Below are 25,849 nucleotides of genomic sequence, written 5' to 3'. Positions count from 1 at the left end.
TCTTCAAGCATAGCGTCTTCATCGTCCTCGTTATCAAAAATTGCCATCATCTTCAGCATCATCAGCATCGTCTTCGTAATCATCCACAAGGACTTTATTAAAAGCATCTAATTACACATTCTGCTGTTCTGTATTTTAGACAACAATAATTACACATGCTTCTAGGAGCTTCGCAACTAAATCTTGGACGAGCATGTTAAGGCCTCCTGAATAGCAGAATAAAGGCACTGCTAACAGAGCAACTCACTCCCGATGGTGTCTACTTGGGCAGGCTGCTGGACCTCTCTGAGTCTCATTGATAGGAAAAGAATTGCTTTCCTTCACCTCTGACTCTAGTGCGATAAAGTCCGAGGACATGTTTGGAGGAGTGGAAGTGCTGTGCGGACTTCAGCTGGCACTTCTCCAGGCCTCCTGGATGGATCCTCCCAGAGTTGATAGTGAGCTTCTCCTGGACTTCTCACCCATGAATTAACTGCTGCTGCCCACGTGGGAGAACATGGATGGTGAGAACCAGGGTGTTTTCAGCCAAACCCACCCCCTTTTGCTCTGCATGATCAGAATTTAATATGGTGCTATTTTTCTGGTTTGGCCCATACCTGCCCTCTGTACCCTAGGTCTAGATTTATGACAACCCCTTCTACCATGGCCAGAAACATGACCATGACAAATTCATGTTTCTCTGAACCACATTTTTCTTTCTTTCTTTCTTTCTTTCTTTCTTTCTTTCTTTTCCTTCCTTCCTTCCTTCCTTCCTTCCTTCCTTCCTTCCTTCCTTCCTTCCTTCCAGATTCTATTTATTTATTTGACAGACAGGGATCACAAATAGGCAGAGAGGCAGGCAGAGGGGGGTGGAGAAGCAGGCTCCCTGCTGAGCAGAGAGCCCAATGCAGGGCCCAATCCCAGGACGCTGAGATCATGACCAGAGCTGAAAGCAGAGGTTTAACCCACTGAGCCACCCAGGCACCCCTGAACCACATTTTTCTACCTAATTGCTCAACAAACATGGAGGAAGTGCCTACTATTTGCTGATCACTTTCTTGTGTCCTAGGGAGAAGGAGGTAAATGACTGCCTGCTTTTAGGAGCTCACGGACACAGGCCAGTGGGGTAGATGACAGGTAAACATCTCATTGCAGTACTGTGAGATGAGCCTTGACAGAGGTGTGTACAAGGCTTGAAAATCTGGGAGGATTTCAGAATCTGGAAGAAAAGGGAGAATATGGGTGCCTGGGTGGTTCTGTGGGTTAAAGCCTCTGCCTTCGGCTCAGGTCATGATCTCAGGCTTCCTCCTCTCTCTCTGCCTGCCTCTCTGCCTACTTGTGATCTGTCTGCCAAATAAATAAATAAATAAAAATCTTAAAAAAAAAAAAAAGAAAGAAAAGGGAGAATACGGTGTGGGACTGAGGAGACTGGCGGCTGGAAAAGGAGGAAAGCTATTCCAGGTTGAACCAATTAGGGACTTCCATTAGCAAAGCAGGTCTGAAGACCTCCATGCACCTCCACCCCTTCAAAGCTTAGGGAATAATTCAGGAATGGATTGTGGTGAGGTTGGAAAGATAGGCCAAGACTATTTATTTGTTCAGTACCTACTGTGTGCCAGACATTGTTGTGAGTACTGGGGATAAAACAGTAAACAAGACAGCCAAGAACCAAGCTGTCAAGCAACATTGTAGAGGGAGAAGACCAACAATTAGCAAGGCGATAAACAACTAATTTTGGATGGTAACATAAGCTTTGAAGAAAATACAGTGGGGTAATGGGATAGGTCGTGACTATCCAGCTACCTTAGAAGGCATTGTCAGGGAGACCAAATTTAGAAGGCAACATTTAGTTTGAGACCCAAACAATAAGAAGGCACCACCACTGGGATGTCTGGGGAAAGAGCCCTCTGGATAGGAGGACAGCTGGTGGAATGGAGTGATCCCTAAGGGCCCTGTGGACCACACTAAATTGTTTAGTTTTTTTTTTTTTTTTTTTTTTTTTCTCTTGTAACCATGGGAAGCTGTTTGAGGCAGGAAGGACTACCTAGGCCACATTTTGGAAATCTCACTCTGGTGTCCTGGGCCTTGGCCTCTGTGCAACTGGGCTCCTTGGTATGCCCAGTTATGGAGGTGCGGATAAGTTGTTGCTCAGCACCACAAGCAGATGTTTTCTGAATTAGTGACTTTTGCTGGTCCTGCATTGGGCTGCGGATGGTGGGAAGACACAGAGATAGAGTAGCCAAACTCATTTGCAAAACTGGCCCTCCCTTAACCTAGAAAGTCCTAAAACGGATTTCACGGAGGGCATAATGTCTACTTTCAGTTAGATATGCTATGCTTAATGCAGTATGGCAGGTTGTGAGGGCTCAGACTGTCTCCTCTTTTGTGTCGGGAGAAGTTTCTAACTCTTGATCTGGCCTGGTCTTTCTCCTGCTTCAAGTCCTTTAACAGTTTCCTGCTGCCCTCAGAATGAAGTTCAAAAGAATTATTAGTAGAGTATGATTCTAATTCTGCCTACTTCTCCATTCTCTTTGACCTTGCTGTGCCTTTCTACTCTGTAGATCAGCCATATGGAACAGTTGCTTTTTCCAGAATCCACAATGTTCTGTTGTCTCCATGCCTTTACATAGACCATTCCCTTGCTCTAGAATGCCTTCCCTTCTCCTCCAGCTCCCCTCATCTGGCTAACTTCTACTAATCCTTCAGGACTCAACTTAGATGTCAGAAGGTCTTTCCTGACCTATGGAGCTAGGACTGGCCCACAGTACTCTTCCTTTTCTTTTTCCCCATGCTTTATTGAGGTATAATTGACAATCTTCCTCTCCTCCCCCCCAACCCCCACTTACGGCATACCTGAAGCTCATCCTTCAGGGCTCCTAAGTCCTCCCAGACACTATCAGGCTCCCCTCCTATTGAGTCACATTATTTGTCTGCCATAGCTTATATCTCAATAAGAGATATAATGATGGGTCTGTGAGGGTGTTTAATTGATAAGTCTCCTCCAGTAATTTGTAAACAGCATGGGGATATGTGCCTTGTTTGTTTACTTCACCATTGTATCTTAAGAGCTTGGCACATAAATATTTACGAAATGGTTGGATGGATGGATGGATGGATGAAATTCTTCTGGGTTCCTATATCACATGGAGGTTTCTCCCAGCACAATTCTTAGCTCATTATAAAAGCCTACATACTCTTCTGTCTCTCCAATTGTCTTATAAGCTCCTTGAGGGGAGGAATTATGTTTTTTGTTTTTTCTTTTCTTTTTAAGATTTTATTTATTTATCTGACAGAGAGGGAACACAAACAGGGAGAGTGGGAGAGGGGGAAGCAGACTCCTGCTGAGCAGGGAGCTTGGAAGCGGGGCTTGATCCCAGGACCCTGGGATCTTGACCTGAGCCGAAGGCAGACGCTTAATGACTGAGCCACCCGGGGATCCCAGGAATTATGTTTTTCTCACCCTGATTTCCCAGTGCTTGGTACATTGCCTGGCAATTAGGCACTACAAAAATATTTTGAATATTTGAATAGATGAATGAATGATGATAGGCATTCACTTATGTTCCCTTAGACTCCATTCTTAATACAACAAAGTGACCTTTTAAAAATGTGAATCAGATCATGTTCACTCTACTTGTTAATCCCCCCTGCGGGCCTCCCATTGCTCTGAAAGGACAACCCGTGCTCCTTACCATCACCTACAGGGTCTCTCATGATTTGGCTCCTGCCTACCTTTCTGACCTCATCTACTACTCTTTTGCTCATTTACTATCACTCAGGGCCCTGGCCTTCCTTCTGCTCCTTGAATCTGCCAGGCTTACTCCCATCCTGGGGCTTTTGCACCTGCTTCTTCTCCTGTGGGATATTCAGCTTCATCACCAGCCTCTTCTGGTCGTTCAAGTCTCAGTACAAACATCATGTTTTTAGTGAGGTCTTTCCTGAGCTCTCTATCTAAATGAGCATGTCTTTTCCCAGTTACTCTCATCTTGTACCCCTATCTGAAATCATTCCGTCCCTTTAATTATTACCTGTTTACCTGTCTTCCTTCCTTTCTAGAGTGTAGATTTCACCAGGGCTGCCTACTACTGGATCTACCGGGTCTGGTACCATATGTATCATACAGTAGGTATTCCAAAATATTTGTTGCTTGAGGAAACGAATGGATGCATAGATATGATCTTAGCCTTCTGTGATAGAGGGGCAGGTTCTGCCAGACTCCCAGGCAGACAGAAGAGTGATTTATCGTGATTAAAGATATAAAGACGCTGGATTGGTAAGAACCAATAGAGGGAGTCAGGATGGAATGTGGGTTTGCTATGACCCACTGGGAGCTCACAAGTCCAGGGATCCCAGGGCCTACTCAGCCAGCCTGAGTCCTCAACCTGGAACCAGATTCAGTCTGGGTGAGCGAAAAACAAAGGCCGCCGTGGCTTCCATTTTAAGTTCTCCTGTATTCAGAATGTTTATGTGGGGACTTATGGGGCATGTAAAGATTCCTGGCAGATGTATCTCTCTGCTCCGTTCCAGTGGAATTTATTTTCTCAAAGTTTCTTGGAATCTAGAGAAATTATTGTCAGGCAACAGAAGCAATGAATGGAGACACGTGACTCATTCACCAGTACATCTGAGATCTAAAGTGCATTAGTTTAATTCCATTTATGCTACAATGTAACAATTCTTATTTTGATAGCACTTTTCATACTCCTATAAAAATCTAAAAATGCCAGACAAAAAAAGCATTTTTAGAATGGTAAATACAAAGAACCAGGTTTTCATAATACAACCCACTGATAGTTTTAAAGAGAAGAATAAAGCCCATCCCTCCTTCCTCCATTCCCCTCCCCTTTTTAAAAAGACTTATTTTTAGATATAATTTTGCTGGGTTGGCACAGTCTTTAACTTTTTTCCTTTCAATTCTTGTTCTCCATTATCATCAACAAAAATATGAGCATAGAAAAGGTGGGAAGTGTTTGTTTCTGTGTATACATCTTTGATATATCAGAGAGGAGAGAAGCATGAACACCCATTGTTGACTGATTTTAAGAACTAAATCTTTTTTTTTTAAGATTTTATTTATTTATTTGACAGACAGAGATCACAAGTAGCCAGAGAAGCAGGCAGAGAGAGGGGGAAGCAGGGTCCCCACTGAGCAGAGAGCCTGATGTGGGGCTCGATCCCAGGACCCTGGGATCATGACCTGAGCCAAAGGCAGAGGCTTAACCCACTGAGTCACCCAGGTGCCCCTTAGGAACTAAATCTTGATTTCACTTTCTGCATGAAGATGAAGAGCATGAATCAAGAGAACCTTATACATATGTTTCTAACTGTCAAGGGGCTAAGATTTTTTGTTTTTTTTTCTTTAAATTTAACCCACTGGCAACAGCGTTGTCTCTTAGAAGAGGCCTGAAAGAAATAGAAGTGAGCTCCTGTCTTTCACCCCACCCTTAAGCCCCCAACCAGCCCCATCTGTTGAATCAAAGCTATGCAAAAAGACAAAATGGGTATAGCATAAGAATCACTGTGGTGTGGTCTTGACATGAAAACTATTTTGAGTTTGGCTTTTCTTTTTTTTTTTTTTTAAAGATTTTATTTATTTATTTATTTGACGGAGAGAAATTACAAGTAGATGGAGAGGCAGGCAGAGAGAGACAGAGGGAAGCAGGCTTCCTGCTGAGCAGAGAGCCCGATTCGGAACTCCATCCCAGCACCCTGAGATCATGACCTGAGCCGAAGGCAGTGGCTTAACCCACTGAGCCACCCAGGCGCCCCGAGTCTGGCTTTTCAACCAAAAGGTTTTATAAGCCATTGATATCTCGGGGGCTACGTGTGGGTGGTTAAGAGCCTGCTTCTGAATTCTGGCAGTTCTGGGTCCCAGCACTGTCACTCCCAGTGTGACCTGAGCCTCTGTGTTCTCATTCACTGAATGAGGGATAAAATAGTAACTACTTCAGGATGTTGAGAGGCTTTGGTGACAAGTGAAGCTCTTAGCACAGAGTGTGGCATACACCAAGGACTTATTAGATACGAGCTATTATTATTTTTATTGAGTGTTAAAATAATTACCATTGTATAAGCAAATGAATTAATGAGTAAGTTGTAAGTATACCTGACTTTGTTTTCTGCCCAGGCTCAGACTGGTTATTAGTGATTCTCAACTCTGGCTGCATACTGGAATCACCCTGGGAGATTTAAAAAGAGATAGACAGCGAGGGAATACAAGCAGGAGGAGCACGAGAGGAAGACTCAGGCTTCCCGCTGAGCAGGCAGCCTGATGTGGGGCTCTATTCCAGGGCCCTGAGATCATGACCTGAACTGAAGGCAGATGCTTAACAACTGAGCCACCCAGGCGCCCCTCTCCAGGTGATTCTGATTCGCTGCCATAGTTGGGAGTTATTGAGCTACACAGAAATGAGGAAGATACCCTGATGTTAGCTCCGCTAATAGACACAATTTCCAGGGCGGCTGGGCTTTAATGCTTTCTGCCCACCCATCTGAAATGGAACAGAGAGGCAACCAGAGCCACCAGGCATCCATTTGCCTTTGACCCTGACCACACTTTGGTTTTACCTTTGGTTTTTACTGACTCTAGTCCAAATCTGATCCCCTTTGTCGGTTTTCCCCAGGCTAAGCCGAAACCATTTGATCTCTTCTATGGGGCTCAATGGTGGTAGTCACGTGAGTGTGTGTGTGTGTGTGTGTGTGTGCGCACGGTGCAGGGGTGGTTGGTCATCATTTCATGGATACAAGAGGTAACAATTTTCCAATCTTTCATTCCATAGCTGCCAGGCCAGTTCTCATCTTCATCATTTTTGGATCTTCACTTATTTTGATACTACCTTCCTTAAGGGTTGTGAAGTGCCTCAGATGAAATAACATCCAGGAAAAGTGCCTTTCAAACTGTGAAGGTATTTAACCAGTGCAATGTAGATAAATAATAATGAAGTCCTCATAATGTAGAGAGTCTCCAGAATGATCTCTGATAGTTCATCTTTATTAATAGTTTGACATTATTTTGTGTAACCCCTTAGAATACCCCATAAAGTGTTGGTGATTGACTTTTTTTTTTTTTTAGATTTTATTTATTTATTTGACAGAGAGAGGTCACGAGTAGGCAGAGAGGCAGGCAGAGAGAGGAGGAAGCAGTCTCCCCACCAAGCAGAGAGCCCGATGTGGGGCTTGATCCCAGGACCCTGAGATCATGACCTGAGCTGAAGGCAGAGGCTTAACCCACTGAGCCACCCAGGCACCCCCGATTGACTTTTTTGATTGCTTTTCTGTAACATTCTTGGTGCGGTTTACCTCTTGTGATTATGTTGCACTGTGTTCAACAACCTGAAGTGAATTGAACCCTTACCAAATGTAAGCCTCAAACCAGATGTCATGGGAGCCTGGCTCAGTGGGTTAAGCCTCTGCCTTCAGCTCAGGTTGTGATCTCAGGGTCCTGGGATCGAGCCCCACATCAGCTCTCTGGTGGGTGGGGAGCCTGCTTCTCCCCCACTCTCTCTGCCTGCCTCTCTGCCTACTTGTGATCTATCTCTCTCCCTGTCAAATAAATAAAAAATCTTAAAAAAACCTTTATAAAAAAACCAGATGTCATTAGTTGACATTAGTGAACAATTCCTTGGCTTCAGTGTCACTTGGTTTTCTTCCCGTATCTGTGGCCACTCATTCTTTTTTTAAGGTTGTATTTATTTAGGTAATCTCAGCACGCAACAAGGGGCTTGAATCACGACCCCAAGATCAAGAGTTGCACACTCTCCTGACTGAGCCAGCCAGGGGTCCCTGGAAATATTTTTAAAGTGCATTTTATGTTCGAGGAACTGTGCTAAATTATAGAAGCAGAGATGTGAAAAAGCCAGACAAGACTCCTGTCTGCATGCATGGAGCTTAGAATCTAATGGCGGAGAGAGAAAATAAAACAGTAAACAAGGTATTTCTAGAGAGGAATGAGTGCTATCGAGAGTAGAAATACAGTACTGTGGTAGGGAGTGACTGGGGTATGGGGGTGTGGTCATGGAAGGCCTCTCTGACCAGGTGATGGCAAAAATGTTCCTCAAGAATGAGAAGTGGAGGCCAGGCTGAATAAGTAGAGCACAGTGGATTTTCAGGGCAATGAAAAAGTAAAAATACTTTGTATGATGGTATAATGACAGATGCATGTTATTACGCATCTGTCCACACCTGTGGAATACACACCAAGAGTCAACCTTAAGATAAACTGTGATTTGGGGTGATTAGGATGTGTCCATATAGGCTCAGCAGTTTTAATAAATGCACTACTCTGGTGGGGAATATTGATAATGGCGGCTATGAGTGTGTGGGGACAAAGACTACATGGGAAATCTCTCTCTCTCTCTCAATTTTGCTGTGAACCTAAAACTGTTCTAAAAAGAATAAAGTATTTTTGGGGGCAGCTGGGTAGCTCAGTCAATTAAGTGTCTGCCTTTGGGTCAGGTCATGATACTGTGAGTCCTGGGATCAGCCCCACATTAGGCTCCCTGCTGAGCAGGAATCCTGTTTCTCCCCTCCTCCCCACTCCAGCTCTCTCTATCTCTAGGTCTCTCAGATAAATAAAGTAAATCTTACAAAAAAAAAAAAAAAAAAAGAATAAAGTATTTTAAAAAGTGGCTGAAAAGATTGGGGAAAAAAAACAGTATAAGTGATCTCAAAAATCCAGTATATAAGTAGACGCTAAATAAAATACTTAATTTAAAAAAAAAGACTAAGAAGGAGGCAAGATGAAGAGTTAGGGCAGAGAAATTCACAAGTACAGGGTGCAGAAATGACAAGATCCTAAGGTAGGAAATGAATTGGTGGGGTGAGTGGATGGCTCACTGGGTTGAGCCTTTGCCTTCAGCTGAGGTCATGATCTTAGGGTTCTGGGATGGAGCCCCGCGTCAGGCTCTCTGCTCAGTGGAGAGCTTGCTTCCCCCCTCTCTCTCTGCCTGCCTTTCTGCCTACTTGTGATCTCTTTCTCTCTTTGTCAAATAAATAAATAAAATCTTAAAAAAAAAAAAAAGGAAAAGAATTGGCGCATTTCAGAGATTTTATTTATTTATTTGACAGAATGTGCACAAGCAGGGGGAGGGAGAGGGAGAAGCAGGCTCCCCATGGGGGGGGTGTTTCGAAGAATTGATGAATTTTAGGAAAGGAAAGGAGGGCTCTGGGTTGCAGGAGGGAGTTCTGTCCTGTTCTGGCTTCTCTTCCTCTTAAAAGCTGTTCTTGGGCCTCCATCTCTTTTTGCTACACATTCTCCAGATGCACGTGAGTTCTACAGCACTAGCTCCTCTCAGGGCCTTTCCTGAGTTCAGATTTGGATATACCCCTGTCCACAGGTTATCTCTTCTTAGATGTTTGGTAGGTATTGAAACTAAGCATGACCCGAAATAACTCTTTGAGTGCACTGTTTTTTACCCCATCCATCCCTACCTTCTTTACCTCTAGGGCTCTCCATTTAGGTAAATGACAACACTGTTTCTTCAGCTGAGCAAGTCAGAAAGCTCCGTGTTCAATCTATTGACAAGACCTAGGATCCTCTGTCCTTTTTCTTTCTTTCTTTTTTTTAAAAAGATTTTATTTATTTATCTGACAGACAGAGATCATAAGTAGGCAGAGAGGCAGGCATAGAGAGGGGGAAGCAGGCTCCCCACTGAGCAGAGAGCCCGGTGCTGTGCTGGTGCCGGGGCTCAATTCCAGGACCCTGAGACCATGACCTGAGCGAAGGCAGTTGCTTAACGAACTGAACCACCCAAGCACCCCTCCAAAGTAAAAACAAAATTTTTTTTTTTCAAAATAAAATTTTCAGAAACAAAATATGATCATGCTATCTCTTTGTTCAAAATCCTTTGTGATGTCTCATTCCTCTCACAATAAAGTGTAAGGCCTTACAAAGTCCTCTCCAGTCTGGCCTCTACCTACCTTACCAGCTTCCGAATCACAGAACTTCTTTTCCTAGAATGGGACTCATGGCCTTCAAACTTCCTTGTCCCTTGGTCTAGAACGAAACTCTTTCCTTCTCTCCCTATCTATCTTGCCAATGTCTTTTTTAAGGTCCCACTTATTTTTTCATTCATTTGACAAATATTTATTGAGAGATCTGCTTTGTACCAGACAGTCTTCTAGGCACTGAACAAAACAGAAACACTAGCCTTCACGATGCTTTAAATTCTAGTGGAAGACAGGAGAAAATGGTAAGTTAAAAAATAAATATATGTATGACATTACATGTCAGATGGTGATACGCCCTAAGCAGAAATATAAACCAAGGAAAAAGGAATGGGAATGTTGGGGGAAGGGGTTGCAATTTTAAATAGGGTGGCCAAGAGGAAGCCTCCCAAAAAGTGATAGCTGAGCCTAGACCTGGGGGAGGTGAGAGAGTGAGTCAGGCAGCTATTTGGAGGAGAACATTCCAGTCAGAAAGCAAAGGCCCTAAGGCAAGAGCCTGCCTGATGGGTTCCAGAAATAGTAAAGAGGCCAGTGTGTCAGAGAAATGTGTAGGAGCAGGAGAGGTCTCCCGGCCCTTATATGGACCTTGCCTTTTACTCTTGGTGGGATGGGAGCCAATGGAGACTTTTGGGCAGAGTAGGAATGACATGTTTGGACTTATATTTTAACAGTATCACTCCAGCTGCTGAATTAAGATTAGACTGAGGGAAGCAAGGGCAAAGGTAAGGAGACCAGTGAGGAGGCTCCTGTGAAATTCAAGTAAGAGATGATGATGGCTTGATTCAGGATGGTAACAATGGAAATGGTAAAAAAAAAAAAAAAAAAATTAAAAAATATATATGTACACACACTGAATATATTTTGAAGGTAGAGGCCCAGATTTGTTGAGGAACCAGATATAAAATGTGTGAGGGAATGAACATAGTCAAGGATGACTCCAAAGTTTTTGGCCTAAACAACTAGAGTAATGGAGTTGCCTTTTTTTTTTTTTTTTAAAGATTTTTTATTTATGTATTTGACAGATAGAGATCACAAGTAGGCAGAGAGGCAGGCAGAGAGAGAGAGAGAAGGAAGCAGGCTCCCCGCTGAGCAGAGAGCCCGATGGGGGGCTCGATCCCAGGACCCTGGGATCATGACCTGAGCCGAAGGCAGTTTTAACCCACTGAGCCACCCAGGAGCCCCTGGAGTTGCCTTTTTAAAAAAATATATTTTATTTATTTATTTGAGAGAGAGAGCGAGCATGAGCCAGAAGGAAGGGCAGAGAGAGAGGAAGAAGAATACCGCTGAGCAGGGAGCCTGATGCAATGCGGACTGAATCACAGGACTCTGGGATCATGACCTGAGCATTAGGCAGACGCTTAACCTACTGAGCCACCCAGGTGCCCCTGGAGTTGCCATTTAATGAAATGAAGCAAACTGTGGTGTCAGCAAGTTTGGACAGAGTTATCAGGAAATCAGTTTTAGACATATAGACATATGAAGTGTGAGATACCTAGATGCCTACTAGGTATTCAAATGGAGGTATCAAGTAGGGAAATGGATATGCGAGTTTAGAACTCAGGAGAAAGGTTCAGCTTGTGATATAAACCTGGAATTGTCAGCATACTTAACGCCAAAAGACTGGATGAGATCACTAGCGGGATTATGGCAAACAGAAAAAGAGGTCCAAGGATGGAGTCCTGGGACACTTTAACAACAGGTTTTTTTTTTTTTTTTTTTAAATATTTTATTTATTTATTTGAAAGACAGAGATCACAAGTAGGCAGAGAGGCAGGCAGAGAGAGAGGGGGAAGCAGGCTCCCTGCTGAGCAGAGAGCCCAATGCAGGGCTTGATCCCAGAAACCTGGGATCATGCCCTGAGCCAAAGGCAGAGGCTTTAACCCACTGAGCCACCCAGGCACCCCTTTAACAGCAGTTTTTAAACTTTCTGCTCTCAGGAATCTTCTACACTCTTAAAACTTTTTGAGGATCACAAAGGGCTTTTGTGCATGTGAGTTTTATCTATCAATGTTTACTGTATTATTAAATTGTCATAAATATCATTTAAAGAAAAATGGCAATGTCTTTTAAAATAAAAGGACATTCGGGGAGATGTGTCATTATTTTGCCTTTTTGCAAATCTCTTTACTGTCTGGCTTAATAAAAGGTAATTGGATTCTCTGTCTGCTTCTGCATTCTTTGTGATGCCCTATTATATACATCATGTAGTCTGGAATACTATACACCATGAGAGACTGGGAGTGAAAAGACAAATGATATTTTAATATTATGAAAATAGCTTTCACCTTACTACTCCCTGGAAAGGGACTTAGGAGTCCCTGGACTACACCTTGAGAACTGCTGCTCTAACATTTAGAGGTTGGGAGGTTTTAGAAGGAATCTCCAAAGGAGGGTAAGTTGGAGCCAGGGAGGCTGGAACAAACTTAGAAGAGCCTAGTGCCCTAGAGGCCAAATGAAGATAATGTTTCAGGAAGAGTGATTAAGCACTGATGATGATACAAGTCAGCTGTGCACAGAGAATGACCACTGGATATAGCATCATGGAGGTCATCAGGGACCTTAATAAAAGCAGTTCTGATGGAGAGGTGAGTGCTAAAATGTGACTGGAGTGGGTCATAGCATAAAGATCCCTTCCTCAGGTCACTGAACCCAGACTAGGGTAATTCCCCCCCAAAATCTACTTGTATCTCTCTTTTATCTTTACACTTGACTTTCTTTTTAGTTTACCTGTTTTCTTTTTATTTTTTAAGATTTTATTTGTCAGAGAGAGAGGGCAAAGCAGGGGGAGGAGGAGGCAGAACAGGCAGAGGGAGAAGCAGAGTCCCTGATGAGCAAGGAGCCGGATGTGGGACTGGATCCCAGGACCCCTGAGCTGAAGGCAGATGCTTAACTAACTGAGCCACCAGTAATCTGGAGAGTTAATCTGTTTTAGTAGCCATTTCTTCCATTATATTTTAAGTTGTGGGAGAACAGGATCAGGTTAGTTTTATTCATTGTCATCCTCCCCAGCACAAAGCAAGTGCCTGAGACACAACAAATGCTCAAGTCTTCCCTGGTAAACTTTTCAAGGCTTCTCAGAGGTAAAAGTCTGATACCCCTTAGCTTACAGGATGCACTGTATGTCTGCCTTCATATTCTTTTTGTCACCTGACCCCCCCTCTTCCCAAAACATCCCTGCACTTTCATTTTTAGGGCCTTTGTATTGCTCTAACAAAATATCACAGACTAGGTAGTATAAACAACAGAAATTTATTTCTTCTAGTTCTGGAGGCTGTAAAGTCCCAGATCAAGTCATCAGCGTGGTCATGTTCTGGTAAAAGTTCTCTTCCTCATATACAGTCTGATCCTTTTTGCTCTGTCCTCATATGGCAGAAGGGATAGGGGTTATCTCTGGGGCCTCTTTTATAAGGGCACTAATTCCATTCCCAAGGGCTCTACCCTCACGTCCTCATCACCTCTCAGAGGCTGCATTTCTTAATACACCACTCTTGGCATTAGGTTTTCAATGTATGAATTTTGAGGGATGCAAATATTAAACCTAAGAGCCTTATGCTTAGAAATACTTTGTTAATGCTCCACTTTTGCTGTATTGAAATTGTTCATAATTTTTGAACAAGGGGCCTCACAAATTAAGTAGCTGCTCCTGAGTGAAGTGATAGATATACAGAGCTATGGAGCATCACCCTTTAACTGTCGCTTGTTGGTTCACACAAATATTTATTGACTGATTACTATCTTCTGAGGTAGCCAAGTGTAGTGGGGGGGAAGCCATGGCCACTCTAGGCAGGGGAGACTAGGAGCAAAGACTCTGAAGACAGAAACAGAATGGGGTGTAGAAGGACAACAATGGCCTTATTACGGTCTTTCTCTTTAAGTTTGTGCTCTCCCTTCATAGTCTATTGCCTCCTATTGTCCACATCTCTTCTTTCTGTCTTTTAAGGTGTTTCTTTTTAAGAGTAAAAAAAATTTTGAGAGAGCGGGAGTATGAGACAGCACACAGTGGGGGGGGAGGAGAAGAGGACCAGAACGAGAGGGACAAGCAGACTCTTCGCTGAGCAGGGAGGCCAGGGTGGGGCTTGGTCTCAATACCTTGAGATCATGACTTGAGCAGAAACTGAGAGTTGTCGGATAACCACTGAGCCACCCAAGTGCTGGATCCACATCTCTCAACGAGCACTACGGTGGGCACATTCATCTGTGGACGTTAACTTGGCACTGTCCGGGGATGAGTGCTGAGCCGGGTGCTGTAGGGAATACCAGTTCTGTCTTTCTGGAGTTTGCATTTCCTGGGGGAGAGGGAGATGTGAGTAGTAGAGTGTAAATATGTTGAGGCCAGTCTTCCTAGCACCCTGTTCAATAATGGCTCAGCACCAAGGTGGCAGTGGGTATGGTCTTGCTTGGTTTTGGAATCAGTCTTGTTCCTCATCCCATGATGAAGGAGTTGAAACCTCGTTAGGGTTTTCTATACCAGGCTGATAATTAGTATGTAATTGTTTTGTTTGTTTTTTGTTTTGTTTGTTTTGAAGATTTTTTAGAGCATTCGCCAGGAAGATAAGGAGGAGTGGGAATAACATTCTCTAAATGGCTGGAGGGACAGGGATAGCAGCCGGTCCATCGCGTGCGTGTGTGTGTGTGTGTGTGTGTGTGTGTGTGTGTGTGTGTAGGGGCCCAGTCTCAGGAGGGGACGCTCCTTTGACAGGCTTCTTGAGCAACAGGAGGGCTCTTGGCTTCCGGATCTGTGAAGTGAGGGGATGGGTTAGATGACTTCAAGGAAGCCTCCCACATCACACTGTAAAATCCCTGGAGTCGGATTCTGGCAACACTCCGCTTCAGCTGCGAGGCCACTTTCCTTCCGTAAAACAAATGGGTGGGCCTAGAGTACTTTTCTGGAAGCCTGTTACTCGGAATCACCTGTGGCACTCCTCAGCGGAGCGTCCCCAGGACTGCGTCGCCTCACCAGGTCCGGGACTCACCGGCTGGGGGAGGAAGGTGTGGAGCCAGCGCGGGCAGCATCCTGAGCCTCACCTGTGCGCGGAGCCGTGACTCACCTGCCCTCCCCCGCTCCCGGGCTGTTCCAGGAGTCACCGCTCCTCCTTCCTCTGGGAAGGCGGGGATCACTCCCGGCCTGAACGCCCATTAGGGGCCTGGGATGAAGTAACTCGGGGGCACAGGGCGGAAAGCAAGAGATCCTCTTGCGAGTTCCGGCTTGGCGTCGCCAGGGTCTCTCGGTCGGGGCCTACCCCCAAAGCGAGGGAAAGCGGGGCGGCGGCGGGAGGGGCCGAGAAGAGCGCTCCGGAGGGAGGTGCTCGGAAGGGCGGGCGGGGCCGGGGCCGCGGGCGGGGGCCTCGGGCGGGGGGCGGGCCGGGGGCGGGGGCGCCTGGCGGCCCATTTCCTCCTCGGAGTCGGACTGGAGGGAGACAAAGCGGCGACCGTCGGCTTTGGGCCTCGGGAATCTTCCTGCGCTCGCCCCACTCGCCGCAGGTAACTCTCTTCAGGCGGGCGCCGGCTCCGAGCTGAGGGGCTCTTCCGGCATGCCTGCGGGCGGGCGGGCGGGCGGGCGGCGGTCTCCCCCGCGACCCCGCCCTGAATCGGGCTCTTGGCGGGTTGCGGTGCGGCGTCCGGCCCGCTGCTTCCCTTGCGGGGCCCCTGGCCTGCGCTCTGGCCCGGCGGGCGGGGCCGAGGCTTCCTGGCGCTCGGGAAGTTGAGGGGCCGCGGAGGCTGGAGCTGAGCGAGCGGCGGGCCCCGCGCGGATGCGGCGCTTTCTCTCGAGAAACTTTCTCGCGGTTTTTAAACTTTATCCCGGCCGACTCGGTGCGCGCGCCGGGTCCCCTCGGCCGCCTTCCCCTGTGGAGGGGAGCCTGCGCGCTGTTTCCGGTGCGGGAGTGGCGGGGAGCTGAGCTTCCTTGTGAAGTGATTGTGGTTTGTGGTTTCCGTGGTCGCACCCTCCTCCTCCTCCCCCCGCCACCGAAACTTGTTGGTCTGGTGGACTTGAGGTTCACTGAGGCCGCGCTCCGGCTTGCCGGGCCCCGCGCGAGGGTGCGAGTGGGGTGCCGCCTTTCTCTGACCGGGTCTGGCTGGGAAGGTGCGCCACACCCGAGTGGACTTTTGGCGTGTACCAAGTTAACCTTTGTTGTGAAATTACTCAGACTTCTTGTGCTGGTGGACAGGACGCGCCTCACTCTGGTTCGTCCTTTTTTTGCCCGGGGGGCGTTGAACTCCTTCTTGTTGACTTTTAAAAGAGTGTGCGTGTGTGAAGCACTTGTTGGAAAAAATGTGGACCGAATGCCTGACCCTGGCTTGCCAGGAATGGCTTCCCAACAATGCAAGCGGCAGTTGGCTGGAGCCAGGATTGGCAGACACCCTTTTATGTCCTCCTGCGTCTTTGGAACAGTTTATTTATTTATTTATTTATTTTTCGTGTTTGTTTTGAACAGAATTTACAATTTAGAAGAATGAGTTATGTGAAGTTCCCAACTAAATTAAGGACATTTCGTATTTACGTTGAAGGAAACGGTTACATCATTGTATTGTTGCAACAGGATAACCATTTCCATGAGAGGATATTTTATTTAGCAGTGACTTTTGAAGTGACTGTACTGGTTTATGTTACTTTAGGAAAATGTAAGTTAAATTCATTAGGCGGTGTTATTTTGTTTTACAAGACGAAAGAAATTATCCAAACCTCTGCTTAATTATGTACCCTTTTTGACTCTTATTAAGTTAAATAATTTTTATCCGCTTTTTTTTTTTTTTAAGGGCCCACCCATGACGTAAGATAAAGGCTGTGTTCCCAAGAGCTCTTAGTGTAATGTAGGGAAGGCGTATACTCCCCCATGGAGTGTAAGGCAGACTGTTAAAAGTGCCATAATAGTACTTGTGCATGGGTCGTATCTTCTTTACTACTAAGGATAGAAAACAAAACAAAACAAAACAAAAAACAAAAAACAAAACAACAAAAACCCAAAACTTGTGAAAGCATGGAGAGGGGCCTAATAAGTTCTGTTTGGAGAAGTTCAGGAAGGCTCTAGAAGGTGGTGGCTTTTGAACTGAATGAAACTTGATAGGGTTTTTTCAGTGGAGGAAGCATAAAGGGGGATAGGAATTGGTGGAATTATGACCTGACTCTTCTGATTTTCCTTACATTTTCCGCTCTTGCTTCTCAGCACCCCCCCCCCCCTTTCAGTTCACTCAGACCCAAGATTCTTTCTAACATATCTCAGCCTTTGACACTGTTGAGGTGGCATCACCTTCATTGCCATCATCATCTCATTCTTAGAGTGAGTTAGAGGTCAGGGGTGCCCTCTCCCTCTAAGTTGAGACTCTCTTCTCGGTGCAGTTTCCATATCTTCAAACTTAGGTGCTCAAGTCCAAGTTTCTATTTTGATAGTGGATGTCTCACCTCACCTACATGGTCACCTTGCTGCAGAGAGCTGAGTGTCCCTGGTGCTTCTCAAACTCAGCATGCCCAAAATGAGACACCTTTGTTTTCTGGAAACCTAAACTGTATGTGGAGATGAGCAGTAACTGGTAGGGTCCGGGGATTTTTTGAGAAAGTAATAGGCTGAGACATGACAGACAGACCTGGTTGTCGCAGGTGGTGGTATGTCGTGGTGGTGAAGATCTGGACCAAGGGAACAGGGTCCTCTGCTGGTGTAAAGGTCCTGAGACAGGAATGAACTTAATGTGTTTTGAAACCTAAGACCTGTGGGGAGAAGGCCTCACATGAGATTGCCAGGGAACACCGGGTCATATGTTTGGATCTTCTTCTAAGATCTGTAAGAAGCCATTGTAGGAAGTTTTATGATCTGATATTTTAAAGGAAGATTGTGGGAGTGAGGTGGTGTGGATGAATAAACTGTTTTGGTGAAGTGAGACAGGATTTAAATATGGTTTGGTTGTAAGAGGCCTAGGCTTATCTCTGACTTGTTTTTTCAGTAATGACCCCCCCCAATGTCCCTTTCATGATGAACTGTTTTTTTTTTTTTTAAAGATTTTATTTATTTATTTGACAGACAGAGATCACAAGTAGGCAGAGAGGCAGGCAGAGAGAGAGAGAGAGAGAGAGAGAGAGAGGAGGAAGCAGGCTCCCCGCTGAGGAGAGAGCCGGATGTGGGGCTCGATCCCAGGACCCTGGGATCATGACCTGAGCCGAAGGCAGAGGCTTTAACCCACTCAGCCACCCGGGCGCCCCTCATGATGAACTCTTAGTCACATCTCAGGACTCAAGTTAGGCCTTTTCTTTTTTTTTTTTTTTTTAAAGATTTTATTTATTTATTTGACAGAGAGAAACCACAAGTACACTGAGAGGCAGGCAGAGAGAGAGAGAAGGAAGCAGGCTCTCTGCTGAGCAGAGAGCCCGATGCGGGACTTGATCCCAGGACCCTGAGATCATGACCTGAGCCGAAGGCAGCGGCTTAACCCACTGAGCCACCTAGGCGCCCAGGCCTTTTCTTTATGGTAGCATACCTCTTCGCACCAGGAGGTGTGTTCCCACTTCATTATACTTTACCTTATATTACTGATATCCCTGTTTGCCTTTTCTGCTACAGAGTGGACCTGTGAGGCCCCTGATAGCCTTAGTCTTTGACTTGGTACCTGGCCTGGAGGGCAAATTAGATACTGTCGAATGAAGGAGGAAAAACAGTCTTTCCCGTCTTGAGTCTAACTTGTGGGTGGAACTGTGAAGGATGAGGCAATAGTCAGATTATGGAGAGCCTCAAATTGAAAACCATCTCCATTCCATTCTTCTTTCTTTTCTACCCATATCTAATCAGAGGTGAAAGCCTCTCCATCCAGTGTTCATGTTACATTAATTCCTTTTTTCTGTTTTCTCTGTTTTCACTGCAGTTTAGATTATCTTCCCATCTTTGAACAATTGAAACTACTTGTAGTTCTCTGGATAAATTGTTGTTTTTGTTTTCTTTGGTGCCTTTTTCATATTTTTTCCTTTTCCTGGAGCTGTTCTCTCTCTCTCTTTTTTTTATTCCTCTGACAAACTCATTTACTCTTTCTTTTTCTTTTTTTTTTTTTTTTAAGATTTTATTTATTTATTTGACAGGCAGCGATTACAAGTAGGCAGAGAGGCAGGCGGAGAGAGAGGAGGAAGCAGGCTCCCTGCCGAGCAGAGAGCCTGATGCAGGATCGATCCCAGGACCCTGGGATCATGAACCGAACCGAAGGCAGAGGCTTTAACCCACTCAGCCACCCAGGCGCCCCAAACTCATTTACTCTTTAAAACCTACCTTAGATGTCACTGTCTCTGGGTTTTCTCTTAGAACTCAGTGCTTCTTGGGTAGCTTGTACATACTCTTCGGTTGTATCTTTCGTACTGTTTGGTAAATATTTTCATGTCTGTCTTTTTCCCGGCTGGGGGTTCTTGGAAATGGGGCCTGGGCTTTTATTTTTCACAGAACTTTGAAAAAATTAAAGTATAATATACCTGTAAAAGTGTGCTCAAATCATGAGAATACCTGCCTAATGCTGTATTTGAGTGAAGACCACCCACATCCACTCTCTAGACCAAGAAACAGTAAATTATCAGTCAGTACTCCAGGAATCCCAGGTCACCACCTGTCCCTCTGCTCCCTTCAGTTTTTAATCTGAGATTTGGGAACATTATGGTTGCTCGTTTGCTCTGTTAGTGTTTGCCACAGTTAGTGGAATGTTTTCCTATCTTCCCCTCCACCTTTCAGTCTTTTACACCCAAGTAGTACTCATGTTCATTTGAGAAACTTACTGCTCTCTCCTTGCTGAACTGATCAGACTCTTAGGTTTGCATTTAAGTCCAAAATTCTGGCTCTGAATTCATTTGTTCAACTTCATTTTCTTTCTTTCATCCCCCCCCCCACCCCAAGATTTACTTATAGAGAGAGAGAGAACGTGAAGAGGGGGCATGGAAGGAGCAGAGGGTGAGGGAGAGAATCCTCAAGCAGACTCCCCACTTAGTGCAGAGCCCGATGCTGGGCAGGTCTCACAACCTGAGATCATGACCTGAGCTGAAACCAAGAGTCGCTCAACTGACTCAGCCACCCAGGCATACCTCAGCTTCATTTTCTATTGTAAATGTTGCTACATGTCCTCTGCACCTGCCAGGCATTCGTACTGGAGTGCCTCATCCTTCTCTTGACATGAATGCTGTCCATTGATGAAGGCTGGTTAACGTGGTTTTTTTTTTTTTTTTCCCTGTTGCGACATTTGTCATCATTGCTGAAAGTGATCTTTAATTTACTGGGAATTCTAAAATTTGCCTCTGACTATGACATTGTCACTCCTGATCCTGTTTGTGTGTGTGTTTTGGTGGTAAAATATATGTAACAAAATTTACCATTTTAACATTTTCATATACACTTCAATGACATTGAGTACATTCATATTTTTGTTTGCTCATCGCCACCATCCATATCCAAAACTTTTTTCATTTTCAAAAATGGAAACTCCATATACATTAAACATTAACGCCCCATTTTGCCTCCCTTCAGCCTCCTGACCATTATACTTCCTCTTTGAAGTTGACTACTGTAGGCACCTCATGTAGGTTGAATAATACAGTATTTTGTTCTTTTGTGAATGGTTTATTTTCCTTCGTATAATACCTCAGGGTTCATCTGAGTTGTAGCATGTGTCAGAGTTTCCTTCCTTTCTTGGAAAGATACACTAGTATCTGTTCATCTGTTGGTGGACACTTTGGTTGGTTCCACTTTTTGGCTGATAATAATGCTGATATGAAATGGGTGTACAAGTATGTATTTGTGTCCCTGCTTTAACTTCTTTTGGATATGTACCCAGAAGTGGAATTTGTTGGTCATAAGGTAATTCTGTGTTTATAGTGTTTAGGAACTGCTGTACTGTCTTCTACAGTAGCTATACCATTTTGTATGTTTACTAGCAGTGTATGAGGGTTCCAGTTTCTCCATATCCTCACCAACAGTTGTTATTTTCTTTCTTTCTTTCTTTTTTCTTTTTTAAACTGGCCATCCTAGTGGAAGTAAGGTGATACTTCTTTGTGGTTTTGCTTTGCCCTTCTCTGATTAGTGATGTTGAGCACCTTTTCTTGTGATTATTGGCCATTTGTATATTTTCTTTGAATAAGTCTCTGTTCAAGTCCTGTGGCAATTTTATTTGAGTTGTTCGTTTTTTGTTGTTCAGTTTTAGATGTTCTTTGTGTGTTCTGGATTCTTAAATTTATTTTATTTTTCTCCCTTTATTATTGTAAGATTTCATTTATTCATTTGGAACAGAGAGATACAGAGTGAGAGAGCATGAGCAGGGGGAGAGGCGTAGGTGGAGAGAGAAGCAGAATCCCACTGAGCTGGGAGGCTCCATCCCAGGACCCAGAGGTCACTCCTTGAGCCCACGGCAGATGTTTAACCATCTGAGCCACCAGGGCATCTCTTCTGGATTTTTAAAAATTTCCAGTGTAGTTAACATAAAGTGTTACAGTTTCAGCTATATAGTGAAGTGATTCAACAGTTTTATATATTACTTAATGCTCATTATAATAAGTGTACGCATGATCCCATTTACTGATTTCATTCATCCTCCCACCCACCTCCCCTCTGGTAACTTATCAGCTTGTTTTCTATACTTAAAAGTCTGTTTTTCGTTTCTCTCTCTCTTTTTTTCTTTGTTTTGTTTCTTAAATTGCACATATGAATGAAATCATATTTTATTATTTGTCTTTCTCTGACTTATTTTGCTTAGCATTATATTTTCTAGATCTATCCATGTTGAAAATGATTACAATTTCATTCTTTGTGATGGCTGAGTAATACTCCACATTTTTTCTTTTCTTTTCTTCTTTTTTTTTTTTTTAAAGATTTTATTCCTTTGACAGAGAGGGAGAATACAAGCAGGGGGAGCAGCAGGCAGAGGGAGAGGGAGGATGGGGGGCTGGATCCCAGGACCCTGGGACCATGACCCGAGCCAAAGGCAGACGGCTAACCAACTGAGCCACTCGGGGAACCCTGAGTAATATTCCATTGTATATATGTGTGTATATACACACATACACCCCCCCCATCTTCTTTATACATTCATCAATCAGTTGACACCAGGGCTGCTTACATAATTTGACTATTGTAAATAATACTGCAGTGAACATAAAAATGGATGTATCTATTTGAATTAGTGTTTTCATATTCTTTGGGTAAATATCCAGTAGTGGATATATAGTTTGAGTAGTAATCCCTTTTTAGTGTGTGATTTGCAAATATTTTTCTCTCAGGTTTTGGGTTCCCTTTTCACCCTGTTGGTGCACAAAAGTGAAATTTTGATCAAGGTCTGTTTACCTGTTTTTTTCTTTTGTTGTCTGTGATTTTTGGTGTCCTATATAAGAAGTCATTGCCAAATCCAGTGCCATGGAGCTTTTCTCCTCTGGGTTTTTTTTTTTTTTTTTAAATCCCCTCAGCTAAACTGGATACCCTGAGGCAGGAACTAAATTAGTATTCTAGGCCCTTTACCCTCCAGCACAGTGAAGGCGTGGTGAACAAGGAAAAAGTAGGGAAAACATTTTTTTTTTTTTAAATTTTAATTTTTTGGGGGCGCCTGGGTGGCTCAGTGGGTTAAGGTGCTGCCTTCGGCTCGGGTCATGATCTCAGGGTCCTGGGATGGAGTCCCGCATCGGGCTCTCTGCTTAGCAGGGAGCCTGCTTCCTCCTGTCTCTCTCTCTCTGCCTGCCTCTCTGCCTACTTGTGATCTCTCTCTCTCTGTCAAATAAATAAATAAATAAATCTTTAAAAAAAAATTTTAATTTTTAAAACGTTTTAACAATAAAGAGTTATGTTTAGAGTATTTCTTGCTGTTGCTGATTTGTCATTGATTATGTCTGTCTCATGAATTAGGATGATAGTGTGTTTTTAGTTTTTAATCTTAAGAATCCTAGTTGGAGAGTTTAGAGTTAGAACTTCATCATCTGTGTAATGAATAAGAGAATTTATAAAGGATATTTAATATCTAATGTGATAAAATGCTAATTTATTCTTTCAGTCCTGAACAGGAAATGTGTTATCCATATTAAGTGGGTTGTCTTATAAGTAAAACTAGTGAACTAGTTCAGTATTTAAATAGCATTAAATTGCTGGCTTACCTTCCTTTAGACTCTTCTAGACCGTAAATTCTTTTTTTTTTTTTTTTAAAGATTTTATTTATTTATTTGACAGAGAGAAATCACAGGTAAGCAGAGAGGCAGGCAGAGAGAGGAGGAAGCAGGCTCCTCGCGGAGCAGAGAGCCTGATGCGGGGCTCGATCCCAGGACTCTGGGATCATGACCTGAGCTGAAAGCAGAGGCTTTAACCCACTGAGCCACCCAGCCACCCCTAGACCATAAATTCTTTTGCGAGATGCCGAGCTCCTTCAGGGCAATTACTTTCTTCTGAATCTTTGACTCCTGTGATACCTGACTTATTTCTAAACCCATAGCAGATATTCTTCAATAAATACTGGATTAGTTAGAGTAGGCATGCATAAGCTATATATAGGATTGTGGCAGGGGATGGAGGCATGACTTTACCTCCACTTCATTAAAGGTTTTTTTGGTAATAAAACTCATAGTACCTAGAGATAAATATTGCTGACATTTTGGGGTAGATCCTCTAATCTTTTTTCTAGACATGTATATTGTCAGTAACTTTATAAAAATTAGTTTTTACTTCATGTGCTCTTTTGTAATTTACTATTTATTATAACTTGAACATTTTCCCTATTAGTAAGCTAAGATTAACCTTTTATTTTTTGTATCAGTTAGAAAAAAGAACTGCCAGATGAACTAGGCAATGACCTCAATTTTAAGAGACATCCAGATTTCAGAGACTTAAAAATGTGAAATATGTATGTGTTAGAACTGATGACATGTGATTAATTGCACAGTAGTAATATAGCATATTAATGATCCCTTACTGTTCCATTATGTAGCTCCCCCTCCCTTTTTTTTTTTTTTTTTTTTTTTTAAGATTTTGTTTATTTGACAGAAGAGACAGACATGGAGAGAGGGAATACAAGCAGGGGGAATGGGAGAGGGAAAAGCAGGTTTCCCGCTGATCAAGCCCCATGTTAGGCTCCCCCTCTGCAACTGCAGGGTGGGGGGGCTGTCTGACTGTCCCTCTCTCATATAAATAAATAAATAAAATGTTAAAAAAAAGTCTAGTTATACTTTATCAACGTGGCTTATATGGTACATTAATTTTTAATTTTTTGTTTGAGAAACTCATACTTACCGTGTTCGGTTCCTGCTGGCAGTACACAAGGGCTCTAATTTTTCCACATCTTTGACAGCACTTGTTATTTTGGTTTTTTGATGGTAGTCATTGAGCATGAAGTGGTATTTCATTGTAGTTTTGATATGCATTTCCTTGATGATTGGTGATGTTGAATATCTTTTCATATGTTTATTGCACATCCCTGTATGTCTGGAGAAATGTCAGCTTAAATCTTTTGGTCATCATTGGGTTGTTTGTTTTCTGGTGTTTGAGTTTTAGGAGTGCTCTATTTTCTGAGTATTAATCCTTATCACATATATGATTTGCAGATATTTTCTTCCATACCCTGGGTTTTCTTTTCACCCTGTGACCCTGTGGATAGAGTCCTTTGATACACAAAAGTTACTTTGATGAAGTTCAATTTACTTGTGCCTTCAGGTGCCCTATGCAGGAAATAATTTCCAAATCCTGTGTCATAAAATGTTCTCCCTGTGTTTTCTTCCAAGAGGTTTATAGTTTTAGTTCTTAAATTTAGGTCTTTAGCCCATTTTGAGTTCATTTTTCTGTGTGATAATAGGTAAGGATCCAACTTCATCCTTTTACACATGGACATGCAGTTTACTTCGCAGCATTTGTTGGAAAGACTGTCATTTCCTCATTGAATGGTCATGATACCCTTACTGAAAATCATTTCACTGTAAATGTGAGCGTTTGTTTCTGGATGATCTATCTGTTCTGTTGGTCTGTATGTCTTTATGCCAGTACTACATACATAATAGTATGCCAGTACTATTTTGATAATTGTAGCTTTGTATTAAACTGATGTTAAATTAGCTCTTGAAGTTAGTAATATTTTGTACATTTATATTCTGTGGTTCCGTTGTATGTACATGCTGTTGAGAAAATAAAATAAATTCATTTAACTTCTGTACATCTTGATTGTGGAGATGATTACTCTGCTGTCTGAGTTTGTTAAACCTTATGTATGGAATAGTACACCAGAGTCCATTTTACTGCGTGTGAAAGTGATAAAATAGGTAAAAAATAATCGTATCCAAGGCCAATTATCGTTTCTGCTTTTCTCAGCTCAAATCATTTTTTCCTTGTGAGTGATTGTGAAGACACACCTTTAAAAAGTATTCAAAGAACTTTGGTTATAATGTATATGTTGGAGGATTTAAGTCTTACTAGTTCCTTCTGTTTTCTTTTTTTTCCTTCTGTTTTCTTTTAAGAAAAAAAGTTAAAGTGGCGACTAGTGGCTCAGTCAGTTGGGTGTCTCCTTTGTTGTGGCACTGGGTGTGGTCCCAGGGTTCTGGGATCCAACCCCTGCTCAGGGGGGAGCCTGCCTCTCCCTCTTCCTCTGTCCCTTCCCCCTGCCTTTGCGTGCGAGTGCACGATCTCTCTCTCTCTTTTTCTCACTCATGTGCGTACTCTCTGTCAAATGAATAAAAAAGAACAATAAAAAACAACAACAACAACAAAAACATAAGTTAAACACATTAGGCATCTGGGAGAGCCTCTCCGAGCAGCAATTCCTAAAATTCGGTCAGATGGCAGTGTGCTAGCTTCCAGACCTTGAGGGTGTTGTTCCTGCAGTGTGTTCTTTAGCTTAGACCCCCACAACGTGGGCCTGGCTTGAAGGTGAACAGTTTGCCTTGACTTGCCCTGCCTCATGATGTTTGTTCACTTGCAAGAACACTATACTAAATTTATGCATTATTGAAAGTTCAATG

At 43.5% G+C, this 25,849-nt stretch overlaps 2 protein-coding genes across 3 annotated transcripts in view; both read left to right on the top strand.

The window, feature by feature from the left end:
- Positions 1-355: 355 nt before the first annotated feature.
- On the top strand, positions 356-25,376 carry LOC116587223. Its single transcript, XM_032337929.1, has 3 exons — positions 356-437; positions 15,443-16,107; positions 24,694-25,376. The coding sequence occupies exons 1-3, from the start codon at positions 356-358 to the stop codon at positions 24,937-24,939; spliced, it is 993 nt and encodes a 330-aa protein (XP_032193820.1). The 3' UTR covers positions 24,940-25,376.
- Positions 15,278-25,849, top strand: part of CTNNA1 (catenin alpha 1) — a 185,461-nt gene continuing 174,889 nt past the window's right edge. The window contains exon 1 of one of the 2 annotated variants that reach the window (XM_032336573.1): positions 15,278-15,405. The gene's annotated coding sequence lies outside the window, so the exon portion shown is untranslated. Of the gene's footprint in view, positions 15,406-20,704; positions 20,733-25,849 lie in introns of those variants that run through there. The other variant, XM_032336575.1, reaches the window with a different exon arrangement.

The sequence above is a fragment of the Mustela erminea genome, chromosome 3 (genome assembly GCF_009829155.1).
Source record: "Mustela erminea isolate mMusErm1 chromosome 3, mMusErm1.Pri, whole genome shotgun sequence".
Classification (NCBI taxonomy): Eukaryota; Metazoa; Chordata; class Mammalia; order Carnivora; family Mustelidae; genus Mustela; species Mustela erminea.
The sequence above is the reverse complement of the archived record's forward strand: the minus strand, read 5'-3'. Positions and strand labels throughout refer to the sequence as shown.